The sequence below is a fragment of the Eucalyptus grandis genome, chromosome 6, assembly GCF_016545825.1.
Source record: "Eucalyptus grandis isolate ANBG69807.140 chromosome 6, ASM1654582v1, whole genome shotgun sequence".
Taxonomy (NCBI): Eukaryota; Viridiplantae; Streptophyta; class Magnoliopsida; order Myrtales; family Myrtaceae; genus Eucalyptus; species Eucalyptus grandis.
The window spans coordinates 17,445,003-17,464,462 of NC_052617.1; the positions used below are offsets into that span (position 1 = coordinate 17,445,003).

Here is a 19,460-nt window from a genome sequence, read left to right on the forward strand (position 1 = left end):
AATAAAAGATTTATATTAAAAATTTTGGAAATAGTTCACATTAGCGTCATTTATATCATGTAGGATGACCAACAATTATGCAAGCAATTTGTGACCTAAATTGGAGGATGGACTAAATTGTTTGGTTTATAATTAAATTGATCTATACTTAGAACTGAATTGGTATTAATGTAATAATTTTAGATTTTTTTGGTATTTTTCTCGTTCAAATACACAAATCAAGTCAAATAATTCAATATTGTAACTATGTTTTAATTTTGTGTTTATTGAGTTTGGAATGTCCTTTAGAAACTTTCTTTTAAACTATATATCTTCTTCTTAACTTTTAAAGTCTAAACTTACAAATGAAGGTATAAATTTTTTTTCTATAAATATCCGATAAATTACTAAACAATTTATACAAACATTAAAAATACTTTCAAAAGTCAAAGAATGATTGCAACTTCTCCCATCGAGAAAGCCTTAGAAAGCTCTAAAAATTGTTGGTTTGGTCACTTCATGCGATCAGGATTAGACATGATGTGACAAGCGATACATGTCCGCTCTCAAAATATAAGAATTTAATGTAGAACTCATATGAACTAATGTGAATTTCAAATGAGGATGTCTCAAATATGATAGAAATTATCCATGGTGGAATCATGCAACAACAAATTGATGGGACGTGCCAATGCAGAAAAAAAGGGGGGGTGTGCTTGCATGTCCACAGAAAAGGTGATGTAATGCCTCCCGAGAGACAGAAAATGAAACACAGAAAAGGATACATCATTATCAGCCTCAACTGAGGAATAAACAGAAACGAAAGCAAGAAAACAAAGAACAACAAAGGGCCGGAAAAAGAGAGAAAAAACAATAGAACAGAAAGCAACGACGTCACACACTCGCATTACAGACAGGGACAAAGCTCGAATCTTTGTTCCCCGCATTCCCCTAACGACGTCCCTAATCTTCCCATGCCCGTATCACAGTTTCTCTCTCCTCTCTGAAAACTGAATGATATCCCCACCTGTCTCTCTCTCCACCCCCACCCTTCTCTCTCTTCTGGGTCTTTCACTTTCCATGGATTGAAAGCTAAGTCTCTCTCTCTCGCTGACGCGCGAAAGCGAAAGTGTGGATGCGAAGCCAAAAATTTGTACCCAGAAGAAGGAGTTTTAACCTTCAAAGACCCGGCAACAATCCATGCCACATGCCCCCTCCACCCGTTCGCAGTCCCTGCCTCCAAGGCCATCATTGTCGTGTCTCGACGTTCTCGTCTTGTCTCTGTCTCCGTGACATCGTTCCTGCGATCCGACTATATATTGCCGACATGGGTTTTCGTTTCTTGTGATATTTGGGCGTCTGAATGTGTTCTTTTCTTGGTTCATAGCCCTCGATAGGCAATGGGGTTGTTCAGGAAGTTCTTTTACAAGAAGCCGCCCGATGGGCTCTTGGAGATTTCTGAAAGAGTTTACGGTGAGCTTTTCTTTGTAGGGTGAATTATTGGTAGGTTTCACTTTTAGGAGCTTCTTTTCAGTTCATTTTAGACTGTTGGTTGTCGATGGATTGAAGTGGTGTTAAAGGAGATAGCTTGTATGGTAATTGTTAGTTGCTTCTTTTCCCGCTATCACCATCTTATTAGGTATTCGGAGAAGCTATTTTGTTTTGTGCACGTATCCGCCAGCGGTGGCAGAATCTGCTTGGTCTAATGAGACATATGTATTTGTGGAATGATAAGAAATTACCTTAAATTTGAGCCCATGGGACATGCCAATTGTTTACCACTGCCTGGGGAAAGAGTTTCTGTGATGGTTTTTATAACTGAAATGCATAAGGCTAATTCTTCCTTAATTTTGCTTTTTAAGTGCTGTTGGGGAACTGAGGGAGTCTAGTCTTGTGGACTACGGAAGTGCAGTTGTTCCTTTAACGGTGGATTCTTTGTTTGTCAGGAATTCAAATAAAATCTCGTGAAAAGGAATTACTCATGAGGTTGCAATTATGCATCATCTCTGGTCGAGTAGTTTCTTTTTGTGACTTTAAGGTGTAGAGATCAACTGTCTACGTATTCTACATGGATGATGCGTTCTAACGTAACTTGCGCTGAAAGGATTTCTACAATGAAAGGGTGTAGTTGTCTTGCCATGAATGGATTTCCTGCAACAAAGGACTGTTGCAGGCCCTCGCTTGATGTTCTTTTTTCCTATCCTTTTTAAGTAAATTCTAATCATTGTCAACATAGCTCACAGTTCTTTCTCCTCCATTTTTCTGAGATGTGCGTAACCTGCGGATTCACCATTGGTCCTCTAGGGAGTTGATTCATTTGTGTCCTGTTATCTTTTCAGATGTATCTTGCTTTTTATCATCTTCTCTAGGAAAAATATTCACCAGTCTTGTTCATTTATGGTGGAATTGTAACTGCAGTGTTTGATTACTGTTTTACCACTGATGCTTTGGAGGAGGATGAATATAAAGTATACATTGGAGGTGTAGTAAGTGAGCTCTGTGACCATTCCCCTGATGCCTCTTTCATGGTGTTCAATTTCCGGGAAGGAGAGAACCAAAGCCATATTGCCAAATTATTGTCTGAATATGATATGACTGTCATGGATTACCCTCGACATTATGAAGGTTGCCCCGTACTTACAATGGAGATGATCCATCACTTCTTAAGATCCTCCGAGAGCTGGTTGTTACTTGGGCAACAGAATGTGCTACTGATGCACTGTGAAAGAGGTGGGTGGCCAGTTTTGGCATTCATGTTGGCGGCACTTCTAATTTATAGGAAGCAATATACAGGAGAGCAGAAAACATTGGATATGGTTTACAAGCAAGCGCCTCGTGAACTCTTGCAACTGATGTCACCTCTCAATCCATTGCCTTCACAGTTGAGATATCTGCAGTATGTATCAAGAAGAAATGTTGGCTCAGAGTGGCCTCCACTGGATAGGGCTCTCACATTAGACTGCATTATACTAAGATTAATTCCTACTTTGGATGCTGAAGGGGGCTGCCGTCCCATCTTCAGGATATTTGGACAGGACCCATTTATGATCGCTGATAAAACTCCCAAAGTCCTGTTTTCGACACCAAAACGGAGCAAACTTGTTAGGCATTACAAGCAGGTAGCTTTGCTTTTATTCTGCTTCATGGAATAACCTTATATCATCATATTTCAGAATTCATCATCTACTATTATCGCTATGTCTTAATTTCCTTGTGCTTTGTTTGGATTCTCAAATCCTGCCTTAGACCCTAAAAATTGGATTGCAACCTCGCTTGTGGGAGAGCAGCTGATGCACCTGCACTATTACTGATACTTCTTCAATTTTTAAATGGCTTTCATGCTTCTCTTCTCTGCAGAAATTTTCTTTGAATTTTCTTCATGATGAGCAGCTAATTTGAACAAAAGGATTTGTTCATACGAAAATGGACAGTTCATGCTGAGTACATGCCAATCTATGATTAAACTCAGTTTCTTGTCTCTGATTTGCTATGGTCAAAATTATACATCATCTAGAGCCTATAGAGTCTTGCGAATAGCCTGGAGGTCACACCATTGTGACTTGGATGCCATACCTGGAAACAGCCTTTCTACAGAAGCAGGGGAAAGGCATACACTCAACCTCCCCAGACACAATGCAGGAGTCTCGTGCACTAAAACACCTTGTATTTAGAGTGGAGACAGAGTCAAAGAAAGTCTAAGTAACAGCATGATGGGAGCTTGAACTTGGAACTTCAAGAAAAACTGCTGTATCTCTAACTGCATGAATGTATACAACCATGTTGTGGTGGTCTTGGTTCAGATAATTGTTTCAGTCGTATCCATTTCCTCCCATGATGGTAGAGCCAATTTTATTTGCTTCAAGGCACTTTATGAGGGCCATTGGAGAGTCCTCAATCATTAATCTTTTTTCTTTTTAATTACATCAACTACATTAGTGCTGATCCATGCTTGCATTTCATAATAAAGTCAGCACAACATGAATGTAATATGCATATATCCCAATGCAGGCAGACTGTGAGCTAGTTAAAATTGATATCCATTGCTACATTCAAGGTGATGTTGTCCTTGAGTGTATTAGCCTGGATGATGATCTTGATCATGAAGAAATGATGTTCAGAGTGATGTTTAACACAGCTTTCATAAGGGCAAATATCTTGATGCTTAACCGTGATGAAATTGATGTGTTATGGAATTCCAAAGATCAGTATCCCAAGGATTTTAGAGCAGAGGTATGGCGTGTACCCTAAATTAATTATAAACTGATGCGAACTTGTTTTGCTTACAACAATTTGTGTTCTTTAATTTGATTTTGTTAGATTCTTTTCTCGGACATGGATGCTGCTTCTTCTCTTATCCCAGTTGAGTTGCCCAGTAATGAGGAGAAAGAAGGCCTGCCTGTGGAAGCATTTGCTAAAGTACGAGAAATTTTCAGCAGTGTGGACTGGACTGATCGAAAAGCAGATGTAGCACTTAATGTGCTCCACCAAATCCAGGCAACAAGTGTCCTTTCTGAAAACCTGAAAAGTGGTGGTGCTCAGTATGATATAACAAATTTGTTGTTGGACTCAAGTCCGATGAAGGAAACCAAAACGCAGAAAGAACCTGCAGACAGAAGTGGAGATGAAGCCCCTGTGAAACACTCAATGTCTCCTTCAGAACCATCTGAAGATGATCGTACAACTATCAAGAAAGTGGAAGCACAAGAAGAACAGGCCCTCAAGCAGAGACCCATCTCTACCTTGGAACCATCTCAAGATGCTGGCTTAATTGTTCAAAAGGTTGAGGTTAAAGAAACACAGGTTTCTGCCCAGCGACCTGATCCAGCAAAGCTTATTTCACAAAGATTATCTCGCAGTTCTCTGTCTGCTCCTGTTTTGAATGCTAATTTATTGCAAGGATCGTCTATTCCTGTGTCAAGGTATCATAGTGCACCTTCAGCTCTCGGCATTACAGCTTTGTTGCAAGACCATGCTGCCTCCCAGACTGATGAAATCATCGATCCATTGACAAAATCGTCTATCTCAGCTATTTCCTCTCCCATGTTAAGCATTTCTAGGCCAATGCATTCCCATACAGTGTTAAATCCACTTTTGCCACAACCATTACTGGTACTGCCACGGCAGCCACCTCTATCTAGTAATTCAGTTGGGCCACACACAGCTGTAGATAAGCTTTCTCAAAATGCTCAATTAACCATGGAATCAGAAGACTCCTTGCTAAGTGAAACCATTGGGCCAACCCTATCTCCATTAGATGACAATGCACTTGAGCATGGTGGTCGGTCATCAATTTTATCCAATCTTTCACCTCAATCCTCTTTATCAGGACCATTTGATTTTCCTGCTACCAAGATCTCATCTCTGCTTCCTTCTCCTCCTGTTCTGGCTTCTCCATCCCAAGTGGAATCTTTATCCAACATTGCAAAAAGCTTGTCTTCAAATGCCTCTTCTCCAACCCATGTCATTTCAACCGTTGCATCATTGATTGGCAATAACTCCTCTCCATCTCCTCCCCTTCCAGCATCTGAAGTTTCTGCATCAGCTGCTTCCCTCATTTCCAGGGTGCCCTCCACAAAGAGCTTGGCAGTTATTTCCAAGCCCCAATCCTTCCCCCACCCCCCCCCGCCCCCGCCCCCACCTCCATCTCCATCTCCATCTCCACATCCTCGTACTGCCTTGGGTTCTGGGTCTGCAGCTCTAGTGCCTCCACCTCCACCTCCACCTCCACCACCGCCGTGTACTGAACCTGCCTCAGGTTTCATGACTGCGCCTCCACATCCACCTCCGCTTCCTCCTAGTTCTGACCCTGTTTCTGGTTTCGTGACTACACCTCCACCTCCTTTTTCTCGTTCTGACCCTGCTTCAGGTTTTGTGAGTACACCTCCAGCACCTCCACCTACCCCTCCACTTCCTTCTTATTCTGGCAGAGCCTTAGGTTCTATGGCTGCGCCTCCTGTGCCTCTGCTTCCCTCTCCTCGATCTGCACCTCTGCCAGGTTCTATGGTTACACCTCCCCCTCCCCCACCTCAGTCTGGCTTTCTGCCAGGTTCAACTGTCACAGCTCCAGCAGCTCCACCTCTCTCTCCTCTGGGTTCTGGACCTGTGTCAGGTTCTATATCAACACCTTCAGCACCACCTCCTCCACCTCCTCCTGGTTTGACACAGAAAGCATCCATTTCTAAGAATTCTGCAACCATTCCACCACCCCCTCCACAACCTCTCACTGGAGGGAATATTGGACCTGTACCTGCAACTCCTAATCCTCCAACTCCACCATTTCACCCAAAGGGGCGGATTTTATCACGTTCAGGTCCAAGAAACCAGGTTCAACAAAAAAAAGCAAACCTGAAGCCTTATCATTGGTTAAAACTAACCAGGGCTATGCAGGGAAGCTTATGGGCGGAGGCACAAAAGTCAGATGATTCTTTAAAGTGAGAACTGTTCAATTTTCACTTTTCTTTTACCCATTAGCCAATTTCCATGCAGCCTTTATTCTTTTTTTCCCAAGGTTTTTATATCTATTTGTTAATCTTATACAGGGCTCCAGAGTTTGACATGTCAGAGATCGAAAGCCTTTTTTCAGTAGCTTCAACTTCAGATAGCACTCATGGAAAATCAAGTCGTGCTTCTGGACGTAAATCTGATAAAATTCAACTGGTACTTCTGCTTTTGCTGTCTTATTATGTAATTTCGAACATCTTTTCCATTGTTTGTATGTCTTATACCTACTACATCTGTTGGCCATACACTAATTGCTTGACTTCCTATTTGCTATTTGTTTTAAGTAACCATAACCAACCTCGTATCATCTTAAGTTCAAGCGGATCTCATTGACCTGATGTCTGCTGAATTTTGCTGATCCCTTTTTTTACAAGTTTTGCATGATGATTTTGAAGAAAATTCCCCTATTGTATCTGTTGGGTTGATGAGTATTGGTAATCTTGGATGGAAATGAGGCTACAGTAAGCTAAGATCATCTGCAGCTGCCAAATTGGCTGCGTGTTGGTTTGAGGAGGAACTAGATTCTTGGCAATTTTAACGTAACTTATAAGTTAAAATGTATCTTGGCAGCTGCCAATGCCACTGCCTTTATTGCCCAAAAAGAGATAATTCTTGTGTTATAGGATGGACACATATGTTTTATGGTCTTCTGCATATTTATTACTTTTTTACTATCTTGTCAGCGGTTTTTTGCTGGTAAGATTTCTGATGAAGTTAGAAGACTGTTTCTCACAGATTGATCTTCGGAGGGCATACAACTGTGAGATTATGCTTACAAAGGTCAAAGTTCCCTTGCCTGATTTGATGGTAAGCCAAATCTGAAATAATTAAGCAATTATTTGGAAGTCAAGAGCCTGGATGGGAAAAAGTGTTTCTGTGGAGTCTATTGGTGCCGTGATTTAGATATTTCCCTTCCATATGAAAAGGTGTTGTCATATCATAAGCTAATCATTACACTATCTGATATATGTCAAGAAGTTGAAAAGTTGGGCTGGAAATGTGTTTCTGTGAGAAATAAAGTTTATCTGATGAGGTGATGCTGTTATCAGGTTATCAAGGAAACTGATGGTTTTATCATCTTTCTGAGAAATGATGTGTTTCTGATCCCTTCTCCAGTTGTTAACTAAATGGGCTGCTTTTACTTGTATTCATGTGTGGCATCATAGCAGATTGAGATTAATTATATTATGATAAAGATCTGTAATCCATAAATTTTGAGTAATGTTCCATAATGGGCTGCCATGGTTTTATACAGGGAGATGACAATAAGATGACTTTTGCTTAATTGAATGGTGTAAATTTTAATACAGAACACATTCTGTTTGGCATGTAGCAGAATGTAGAGGGATACCAGGTGATGTTTACTCTTGGGAAGAAAACTGGGCTGGCAAAGTCTAACAAGGCAAGATAATATGACCTGAGTGGGAAAACTTACCTGAACATACTGAGAGAGAGAAAATTGGAATGGAATGCAAGATGATATTTTAACCCAATGACTTGAATGTCAACACGAACTGACGCGTATATAACTTGTTAAGACTAAAATTTTGACATTCAGTGTTAACAAAAATCGACACTAATAAGAAAGAACCTCTAGCACGGTAACTTAAATTATTGCCATCCTTACAGTAAACTTGATTGACACATCGCATTGTGCATTCCCATATAGGAGATTCTCACAGATCTTATGAAGGCAGTTTGAAGAAACAATAACTTCAACTTATGCTAAATTGCAGCTCTGAATTATGATTTTTTTCCCCTGAAAGGAAAGATAGATGTACCACAAACAGTGGAGTTTTTTGGTAATGCTGTGTTGACCCTGCCTGAGGTATGATGGATATTGGGTAGTATACTAAAATTCGTGACCATTTAGAACCATGGCTAGCAGAAGTTATTTTGCTAATAAAAAATTAGTGACTTGCCAATAGTTTGATTTGCATTGACACTGCTTTTGCTATCTAATTTGTGTAAACCAATAATGAACTGATGGAATTTACTTCAACCTTGGCTGAAAGTTGTATCAAATCTCATTTTGATTGACATGGCTGCTTCTCTTCCTAGATAGCTCTTATCAAAACTTAGCAAAATATGGTTACTGGAGGAATTTTCACGTGTCCTTTTCTCATTTGATGCACATGCATTCAAACGTCATGCAGAGTTTTGTCCTTGCCCTAGATGATTCAGCATTAGATGTGGATCAGGTCGATAACCTTATAAAGTTCTGCCCAACAAAAGAAGAGATTGAGTTACTCAAGGTACCTTATGATATATGTACTCTGTCAACATGATTCTCTCCTTTTTATCCTTGAAAATGAAGTTGTTGCATATTGATTATTTCGGTCATTTCTTTTATGGCTTATTGTTTTCCTATTCAAGGGTTATAATGGAGACAAGGAAGCCCTGGGCAAATGCGAGCAGGTTGGCAATTTTCATCGTCATTTGGCTAATTGTGATATGAGTAAACACAAGATCACAGCTTCATGTCCACTATTTATTGTTCTTCAAACTTTCTTCTTGCAAATATTTATAATGATTATAAGACACCATTCAGTATAAGGCTATAGCAAATCATTTTATTAAATGGAAATCACCTTTATACTGAAAACCACTGTTGAATGTGGATCTCCATGGTTGCAAATCTGGTAAAAGTCAAGTTCCTTGGCTATACCATTTTGCGTCATTTGATAATGCTTTCATATAAGGGGAATGTTGATGGCATTTCCCAAATATATATGGATTATATAACAAAGACTTTTGGAGAAAGGACATTTTAGATAGCAAAGCAGTTTAAAAAATCCAGAAGAAAAGGAAAGTGCTGTTCTGTTTCTACAGAACTGATTCTATTCATTCATTCATTCCTTTTCGTCCTTTCTCCATGTAGAATCCATATGATAGAAACAAGCACCGTACAAGATAATTCTTCCAAAACTGCCTTCCTTAAGATATTGTGATGATGAATGGCCTAGGATAGATCTTACCATACAGATCCGTATGGATCCATACTAAACAATACTATTGGCATGGGCTGTAGTTATAAATCATTTCGTTGTCAATATGGTGAATATTAATTGCTAATTGCAAACGCTTACTTGAAAATTGGAATCCTTGTCAAGCATTGATATTGGTATCCATCTCCTTACTTTTTGAAGATACTTTGGTATATTGATGATAAGTTGATTCCTTTCCTTTTTTGGTGGTTCTGGTTTTGTAGATGTTCATGATTGTGCAACAAACCTCTTGCATATATTCATGTAATAACAAATACTTTGGTTTCAACTGTCTTGTTTATTATTAACAGTTCTTCCTAGAATTGATGAAAGTTCCGCGAGTAGAGGCCAAGCTTAGGGTTTTCTCATTTAAGATACAATTTCATTCCCAGGTTAGATTCTTATTTGTGGCTTAGCTGTGCCACTCATTTACAAACTTTAGTTCTATACTCTTTCTAGCTTTGTTTGGTTTACTTCATCTTTCCAGGTTTCAGATCTGAGTAGTAGTTTGAATGTTGTGAATGCTGCATCGGAAGAGGCAAGCCTTTTCTCCTTCCATCTTCTATCTCTTCTAGCGAAAGCTTTAACAATTTGCATAAATATAACTCTTCTCCAATCTGATCAGATCAGGAACTCAGTCAAACTAAAGAGAATTATGCAGACAATTCTTTCCTTGGGCAATGCGTTAAACCAAGGAACTGCACGGGGTAAGCAAAATGTATAAGTTGATTCTTATTTTGTTAATCCTGCACTATATCAGAAACACTGCCAACCGCCTTGATTAAAAGCAAAGAAGCATTACCACTCATGCTTTAGTAGAAAGAAAAAAGCCTGAATTTGAACATCTAAATGATGATAAAAAGCATTACAACTTCGTGTTGTTAATTTCTCTGTTGCTTTGCCAAGAATTATTGAATACGTGGGTCTGTGTTTGGACTCATTGAAGGAAAAACAAGGCAATTTCAATAAACTTTGTAAAGCATTAGATGTATCCAATAATTACCTTACAGTATCAATAATGCAAAGTAAATTGACAACCCAATACTAAAATGATATAAAAAATAGTCTTCGATCAATGCAACTGCATGAGCAACTTGCTAGTGAAAATATATATAATTGGGGAGGCAAATAAGAGTCCAGGAAGATTTTCACTTGAAACTTTTTTCTAATACAATGTATAGATCTTCACTCAGAACCTTTTGTTTTGATACCACGTAAAATTCTGTGGAAGAAGAACCAAATTCTCTAAAAGCTTAAGAGTATGAAGGTATGGTTTTAATATTTTAATGTTGTAGTAACAGCCTTTGCTCTTCTCTCTTCTACTTTAAGTAAATTATTCTATTTGTCTTTTTGGTTCTCTTCGGTAGCTATGTGCAATAACAGCTCAAGTAATTGACCTTGTTAGTTTATTTTTCATGATTCATTACTCTGCCCAAGCAGTATTTCTCACATTAAAGTACATGGCATGTGAATCACTTATGTGTTTATGTGCTGAGCATGTGTCTATTGAGATTGATAGGGGAAGTGATCTTAACTTATTGATTAATTTGGCTCAACTTTATGGCATTATAGCTTTGTTTTGCATTATTTCTCTGAAATTCAGCTTCTACCTGCTAACAATTTTGTTGATATAATTCTGACTTGTGTAGGTTCTGCAATTGGATTCCGATTGGATAGCCTCCTTAAACTCACCGATACACGGGCCAAGAACAACAAGATAACTCTCATGCATTATCTTTGTAAGGTAGAACCCCTGGTATTCCCCTCATTTAACTGATATTTTTTTTACCCTTATTAGTTTCAAGTTCATTGACTTGAATGACATTTCCTGGAAGTGGTTGGGTTGGAGCAGTTAAAATTAACTAATGGAGTTAAAAAACTTGATTATTGTTTTCTTAGCTCTTTGCTTGAACTTTCCTGAGCTAGGCTGTGACCAATTAGATAAATAAGAGGTGATGCACAAGGCAAACATGCATCCTGTATTATGCATTAAGCTAAAGAGAGAGTGCTTCTGAAACACTTCAGCATAATACTTAAAAAGTTCTTACTAGAACAGAACTTTGTAATCAGTAAAAAAGATCGTGGAAAGATATTATGAGTATTGTGCCTCTCCATGTTTGCCTGTACCGAGAAGGTTTACTGAGATAGACCTGCACTGGCAGTGTTATTTTTTATGCTCAATGTAGTCAAATATTCATGATCAACTGGTCTGGGGGAACACCTTCCAAGTACGTCTTACAACGGAGGAACTCATGTATTATGAAATTGCAAGATTTTTTTTTCCATTCTTATTTGCCCTTTTGGTGGGAATTAGAGCATCACCATAATAATAATAATGAGAGATTTCTTAGAAGAAAACTATGGGGGTAGTACTGAGTACAGCTATGATGAAAGGTTATAAATTTATGAGAGAGTAATGCACTAAGAAATTTTACTAAGAACCTTTTTACTAAGTGTTGGTGCAATTTCTTATTGGCTGTTTAAAGAAGCCAATCATTCACTTCACTGGTCTTGCTAATTTCAATATCCACATGAAACTTGGCAAATCACTTAGTAAGTTTTGATAGAATTCGTAGTACATTTAGCATGATCCTTTACAGAAATAACAGGTTGATATAATTTTTTAAAGTGTTTCTGGTAGAGAGACAGCTTAGATCGACTAAATTAGCAGATGATATGCTTACATCTGCTTGTTTATACGGATTAGTGAGGAGAAATCTCATCCACCTATTGCATTTTTCTTTAATTAGTACTTCATTTGGGTAAATGTCAAATTACCCTTGCTATGTGCAAAATAAAGAAAAAGCGACATAATTCTATGAAGCTCAATTTTATTTAATTATAATGAGATGGTACTGCAAGAATCCCGATCATTGACAATAGAAAGCAGCTGATTTTAGTTTTTTCTTGCTTCATTACACATTGATATGTTCACGCTCTGGGTATTATCCAATGAACAAGAATATATTATCTCCTTTTGAACGGTCAATTTTCTTTGTACATCTCTGCGCTGGCTCCAATAAGGGTTATCTTAAATTCAGCTTCTGATGAACATAGTTTGAACTTTGCCCCCTTCCCTAATACTTTAGCTTGGTAAGTGCCATGGGCCTTGTTTTAATCAATTTGTTGGATAAACTTTAGGTGCTTGCGGAGAAGCTGCCAGAAGTTATAGACTTTCCCAAAGACCTTACACATCTAGAGGCTTCAACAAAGGTGCTTATTTGTTCCTCATTTCTAATGTAACAAAGTTGTATTTTGTGTTTGCATTAAAGGCAATAACTTGTAATTTGCAGATACAATTGAAGTTCTTGGCAGAAGAAATGCAAGCCATTAGTAAGGGGCTTGAAAAAGTTGTGCAGGAATTGGCTGCCTCTGAAAATGATGGACCTGTATCAAAAAACTTTTGTGAGGTTATTTTCTGCATCTGCTCATTCTGTCCTACTTGATTTTATGTGTGGGGTGGTCCTGAAGTGGAGTATTGGACAGCATGATGCATGTAAGTGGCATGATGCATCCTGGTCATATGTGCAATTTGCACCGAGTTTTGTCATCAATCTCCGGGATTTATTTTCCTCAATGTGGTAAGGCTAACAGGGGCATGCTGAAGGGCATCGTTGTTGGTGCAACGTATGCTAATATTGCAAGAGACCTAATTGGTTGTGATGTCATTCACTGAATCAGAGGTGCAACTTGTTTTCTTGACATGACATAGCTTATGTAATTTGACTATTGAACCAGTAATATCGATTGTGAACTTGATAACAGTAGCACGCTACATGTCCATCACATTAAGTGCAAATGTAATGACCAAAGTCATGTGATGAACTCTGGCTCTGTTCAATGCTCAGTAAAGTGAGTTTGACACTAGCCTACTTTTTACTAGTTCAGTGAAAATATGAGTTCCAGGAATGGTGTGTAGGTAAATGAAGACTATAAGATATCTTTTATTATCTCAAATTGGGTTTTAGGCTTCCAGATAGGTTAGAGCAATGGCAATAGACTATTGAACAAAATCCCATTGTATTGTTAAGGGAAGGAATTATAAGTAATATCCCAAGAACATTCACGTAGACCATCAATGGAAACTAACTATCGGTTTGTGCTTGAGTTATTTCTTTGTTTGATTTGAAAATGGAAAGAGAATCGTTTGCCATTTTAGGCATGTGTTGGTTTCTCGTCTTTGCTTTCGTTTCCTTGTACAGGACCTCACCTTTTTACATTGGAACCTTCAGAATCTGAAGAGTTTCTAGGAAATGCTGAGGCGGAGGTGAGGTCGTTGGCTTTGCTTTATTCGAGTGTGGTATGTATCTACATTGTTTGTTCAAAATGCTTATAGGTAATGATGTGGTATAATTGAGATGAATAATATTCATTGACAACTAAGTGAACTTGCATTTGTCAATCTTTTCAGGGTAGAAGTGCAGATGCATTGGCCCTCTATTTTGGGGAAGATCCAGCTCGTTGCCCATTTGAGCAAGGTTATTTTAATTTTCTGGTTTTACCGAGTGCCATTTTGCATCTCTAGTGCAAGCACTTTACTTTTTTTGAGCTCATATGTTGGGAGATTTGGGTTGGTCCATTGCAAACTTTGCCAAAGAGGACATGTTTGGATAAGAAGTGCACTTTTTATGTTACATAGCTTTGCAAGTATCTTTATTTTGCATAGAGCTATGGATCAATGGTAAAATAGCTTTAAAGCTTCAGTAATCAGTGAGGTTTCAGTATTTCTCCTGGAATTTGTCTGAGGAGAATGTGAGAAACTAGCATTTTACCAGTAGCTGCATAACTCTCAACTTTGTGTGATTTGCATCTGCACAATAAAATTTCAGGCTAAAGAGGTGGAAAAATTAATTTTATTAGGACATTTTTAAGGTAGATTTGTGACAGAAGGGCGTTTCGTTTTCCCCATCTGCATCTTGTTTCGGCAGATCAGGCAGAAAAATGATGTGTCAATCAAAAGAAATAATCTTCACACCATAATGATGTGTGCATTGGAAAGATATCTTGAGGATCCTTCAATGAATACTCTTTTGTTCTTTCCCCCGAAGAGCCTGAAATTTGATTTCTTGCATGCACTTCTTTATCATTCTTTCTGATTATAAACTTCCTTCATTTAGACACATGGCTGTCAAGTTTTGTGTCATCTAATATTCCTTCTTTAGCTTTTTTTCAATTTCAGCTTTCTTGAATTCTTTGCAGTTGTGTCGACTCTGCTCAATTTCGTCAGAACGTTTATACGGGCACATGACGAAAACTGCAAGCAGTTAGAACTTGAAAAGAGGAAAATGCAGAAAGAGGCTGAGACACCTAAAGTGAAGACGGGTGCTCTTGAGGCAGCTTGAAGTGTTGAAGATCATTTGAGGAATTGCAAAATGCAAAGTGAGGATGGGCGACCTTGGCAACTGCTTGGTCTGGACTTGGCATATTGAAAATAAGTGGTGTCTATCAAACTGTGACAGTGTGAAAGTGCATTCTCATCTCAAGGATTAGAAGATGCTTTTGCACTTGAGAGAGATTCTCAATACGTGTGCAAGGTGAATGGCTGGCAAGTATACATAGTGAAATGTGCAATCCGAACTGACATTCGTGGCAGATAGGAGTAGATCTGACAGCAAGAACAAGCCGTAGAGAAGACAAAAGTAGCTTCTCAGATTGACAGAAAACATGATCGCTTCCTGAGTAACAAGCTTATCAACGTAGCCATTTTGCTATGGTACCATTTGGGCGATACAGATCCGCCCGGTAAATAATAGTTAATTTGCTTCTCGATTGGCTCAACCACCATATATCTGATTTTGTTGTAAAAGTGTTAGCATCAGCAATGATCTTGTTCTTTATCCATTTTTTTGTTTGGTAATTCGTTTAGTGTCCATTCTGTGTATCAAGCAAATTTTGCCACGAGAATTTCATCAAATGGTGAATAGCCAAGCAAGTATGCAGTTTTGATCTTCGAACATTAGTTTCAAATGACTTCGTTTGGATGCCAAGTTTCAGAGTCATCTAAAAATCAGGTAGTTTTTGGATGATTGCTCCCTCTAATAATGAGGCATTGCTTGGGAATCCAATAGTGTTGGTACATTAGCTTAATTGGAGCTCCACATTGGGATCTGCGAAACGACGAAGCCAAGCTCAAGTCAACCATATGTAAGTTCACTGAAATATTCGTAGACAATCATCAGTTGTTGATGATGGATACAAAATAAAGGGATATAAATGTTGAGATTATAGTCCGTTTTTCTTTTGGTCTAGGCAATATTGTCCGTGGATTCAATCAACTCATTGATTCTTTTCTTACGCTGAAGCATCCGAGTAATTGATCTAATTGATCAGTTCAGGGAAATGAGACAATCGTGTGAGAAATATGCAAATTTGGAGAAAACAGAAATTGACCGCAGGAGCGAGCTATCTCTGCCCGTGTAATAAACGCGCAATCAGCGATCTCGAAAGCTTGGATCGATACAAGGAACCAGCACATGCTTGTCCTCAGCGAGCAAGGAAGAGCCGTATCTGCAAGGAATGATGCATGTGGCGACGTCCCTCATTCAAATTTTCAAGTAATTTCCGACGTCTCATTCAAGAAAAAACATGAAGGTTTAGACAAGGACCTTGCTTTGTTCTCGGTCAGTCTTTTCTCCTTGGAGGGGCTTGCGCTGATTGCCCGCGTTTCGTGTTCTCTCGGGCAAAAAACTGCAAAAAGTCCTGAGAAACCCAAAAGTCAAGAAGTCAAGCCATAGGAACGGGACCTCTCTCTCTCTCTCTCTCTCTCTCAAGGACAAGAACCAAGAAACAAGACGACGACCAGACCAAGAAGTGGGAAAGATGTGATCGTCGGTGAAGTCAACATATGCGGCTGATGCGCGTTTCTTTTCCTACAATGGTCAATGGAGAAACATCCTTGAGTTCCTTTTCCTTTTTTCGTTGGTTGTTGACTTCTTGGGGTTCTAGGCGGGACCAATCATGAAAGAGAGAATCGATGAGTGTCGTGTTGTTCTTGGCCATGCGTGACCGATCCGGCGAGATTCCAATTGGCTCCACGTCTCTTCGCTCCAAGTTTGTGGGGGATGTTTCCCTAGTGAAAAAGGGGTCCCCCTTGCCACTGTCCATCCACAGGAATACGACCCCTAGGAATGGCCACCGCCTGCCACGACCCCTCCGCCATGGACCTCGTGGTTGCACTTGTCGGATTGCCCTGTTTCTGGAGCCACATGCAAATACCAGCGTTCGAGGAAATTCCTAAGGTCGATCGATGTGACATGCACATTTGATGGTTAAGATTTGTTGACTGATTGGTTGTTTATTCATCGCTCGATGTCATTCAACGGCTAGAATCAATGTTCTTCTTTTTTCTTTTTGTTAATGTATGAGCTCTGTCAAATTTATAATACGTGTGAATATTCGGTCGCCATTGTCGTCTAACGAGATCAGTGGTGCTTGGGTCTAGAGAAAAAATGATTTCCCCATTGTCAGCAATACGTGAAGGAAATTCCAATAGGAGGAGGTAGGGAGGGATGTCACTTGAGCTCTTCCTTGGACTTCTATAAAAAGATCAAGGTAGAATTCTTCATCCTAACTAGATGAGAAAAGAAGATTCGATATTTTGTTGGGGAAGTTAGGTAATATCCCCAATAATTGTACAAATGATGTCTTTCAAATGGGTATATAAAGTCATGGAGATTTATTTATCTCATCTGTAAGTCCAACCAATAAGACAATATAGTTTCATTAAGGTATAAGTATATTGGAAGTCCTAAACTTTATCACGGAAGTGCAGTTGAGCTCTAAAATATACAAAGAGTTCAATTAATTCCAAAAACTTATCAAATTAGTATAATAAAGCTCTTCCATTAATTTTGTCTAACCTGACTAACAAATGCTGACAAGGTTGTTTTTTAAATATTTTTTTCTCTCCTACATAATGATTACATGGCTAAAACATTAAACATAAGATTAAAACGACATCATTTTTGACAAAAATATAATTTTTAATACAAAATTTGCTTAAATTAAATTGAAAATAAGCTACATTTAAAAATCTTACAAATTAAAAAAGAGAGGAAGAAGATGTGTGAAATCATAGGGCGAGGGCTTGCATCCCTCACCACTGTTGCCCCATCAAAGCCAAGAAAGGCCGACTAAAGTTGAAAAAGATGGTCAGCAAGGGTTGTCGAGCCTCAACCGGTGGTTGGCAAAGGCAAGGGGCGAAGGGATGAGGGGCAAGGACAAGGGGCGAAGGGATGAGTGGCAGGGGTTGCTGAGCCCCAGCCATTTGCCAGCAAAGGGTGGGGGTGGCCGGCCACCCTCATCGACCATAGGTGAGGAGGCTAAGGGCCTAGGCGAGGGTCGTCGGCCACTAGCTTGGGCCCTATTACCCCTACTAGCCATCCCTTACCGTCGATAACCTTCCTGAAAGTGAAAAGAAGTGCGCACAAAAAAAAAAAAAGAAAGCCGGTGGAGGGAGAAGAAAATGTGAGGAATAAAGAAATGTTAAGGGAAAAGAAAAATAAACCATTGGGTGTTGCCTTAGTTGTCACTCTTCCCATATGAGAAGGGGGAGATGAGGAGCTCGATTCCCTACCTACTTAGGTGGGGCTCGATGTAGAGAGATTTGAATAGAACAGAACAAAAAATAGGGAAAATAAAAATAATTGAAATGACAAATTGGAACATGTTGAATGAGTAGATAGAGGGCCGCGTCTCAACCATACATAGATCTCTCCAAAAGCACCGAAACTTCTTGTATAATATTAGATTAAGGGAAGATTACCAAATTGGTCATAAACATATTATATTGATGTTAATTTAAATCCCGAACTCTTCAACTTGCCCATGTATTCTAGAATGTTATCCAGGAATATAAACATAGTCCTCATCATTTCTGCCCAAAAATATTGATGTGACAGTCCAATCATTACCGATAGTCCTATGTAGCACAACCAATCTGATATGGATAATTTTTTTTAATGACATCATTTTGCTTAATTTTAAAATTTTAAAATTTTAAATTGTCTTTCTTTGTGATTCTTCTTCTTTCTTTCCTCCTCTCTTCTTTTCTCTCTCTATAAAATGACACAAATGGTCATTAAATTATTAATAGATGTGCAATGTGGTCCTTGCAATATAATTTATGAACTTTAGCTTAATGTGCAATATCATCTCTGAACTTTCAATTTATTTGATGTGATTCTTAAACTTTTGGTACATATTTAAAATAGTCCGCAGACTATATGAAAATATTCAATGTTGTCCATAAACTAAATTGATGGAAGGATAGCATTGGTTATTTTCATATAATTTAAAGACTGTTTTCAACATTTATCAAAAGTTTATGGACTACATTAAACAAGTTAAAAGTTCGTGGACGGCAATGCATATTGGGCTAATGTTCAAAGATAATATTGAATAATTCAATGACCACATTACATGTTGAATTAAAGTTTAGAGACTATTTGAATCATTATCCTTTCCCTCTAAATTCGTTATTGTAATCCACCCATGGCAATAGTCACCACCGTCCACCCTACTGCCATGTCCATGCCTTCTCAACCACATCCCGTCTAGTGCTCATCTCCACTGTGAGCCTGTTGCAATGCCACTATGGGCGATCACCCTTGACCGAACCACCTCTCTTTGTCTCTCTCTACCTAAAATCTGTGGCCTAGCCTCCAGGAGCTCTGATTGATGATGAATTGAGGTCATAGACCTTTGGCGAACATCTACTGAGGCCGATCTAAAGCTACCAGTCTCGGGCGACCTCGAATCACCTTGATTGGAGGCCGCGTAAGGAGAGAGGGAGGGAGAGAATGTGTGATGACACTTAATAGAGAGAGAAGAAACCGGTGGCAATACGGACAAAGGGTGTAGATCGGCATTGCGGCTGAGCAATCCATCACGAGGAAGAAGGAATGGGGAGGAGAGAAAGAAGATGAGTACTTACAATGAAAGAAAAGAAAAGAAAAAGAAACAGTTCTGAAAATTTGAAATTTTTAGCAAATG

The 19,460-nt window shown here is 38.9% G+C and overlaps 1 protein-coding gene across 3 annotated transcripts; it reads left to right on the forward strand.

Moving 5' to 3' along the window:
• The first annotated feature begins 973 nt into the window (after positions 1–973).
• Positions 974–15,421, forward strand: LOC104437132 (formin-like protein 6). Of its 3 annotated transcripts, XM_010050019.3 has the most exons (17): positions 974–1,452; positions 2,398–3,098; positions 3,988–4,209; positions 4,297–6,410; positions 6,519–6,636; positions 7,216–7,287; positions 8,637–8,735; positions 8,857–8,898; positions 9,779–9,859; positions 9,955–10,005; positions 10,093–10,174; positions 11,117–11,211; positions 12,609–12,680; positions 12,761–12,877; positions 13,700–13,767; positions 13,879–13,945; positions 14,667–15,421. In XM_010050019.3, exons 1-15 carry the CDS (start codon positions 1,380–1,382, stop codon positions 13,715–13,717), a joined length of 3,957 nt encoding a protein of 1,318 aa, XP_010048321.2. In that variant the 5' UTR covers positions 974–1,379; the 3' UTR covers positions 13,718–13,767; positions 13,879–13,945; positions 14,667–15,421. The 3 variants fall into 3 exon arrangements, with proteins under 3 accessions (XP_010048321.2, XP_039171926.1, XP_039171927.1); XM_039315992.1 differs by having other exon boundaries at positions 9,955–10,174; XM_039315993.1 differs by lacking the exons at positions 9,779–9,859; positions 9,955–10,005; positions 10,093–10,174; ... (4 more) ...; positions 13,879–13,945; positions 14,667–15,421 and having other exon boundaries at positions 7,202–7,287; positions 8,857–8,895.
• Positions 15,422–19,460: the final 4,039 nt, after the last annotated feature.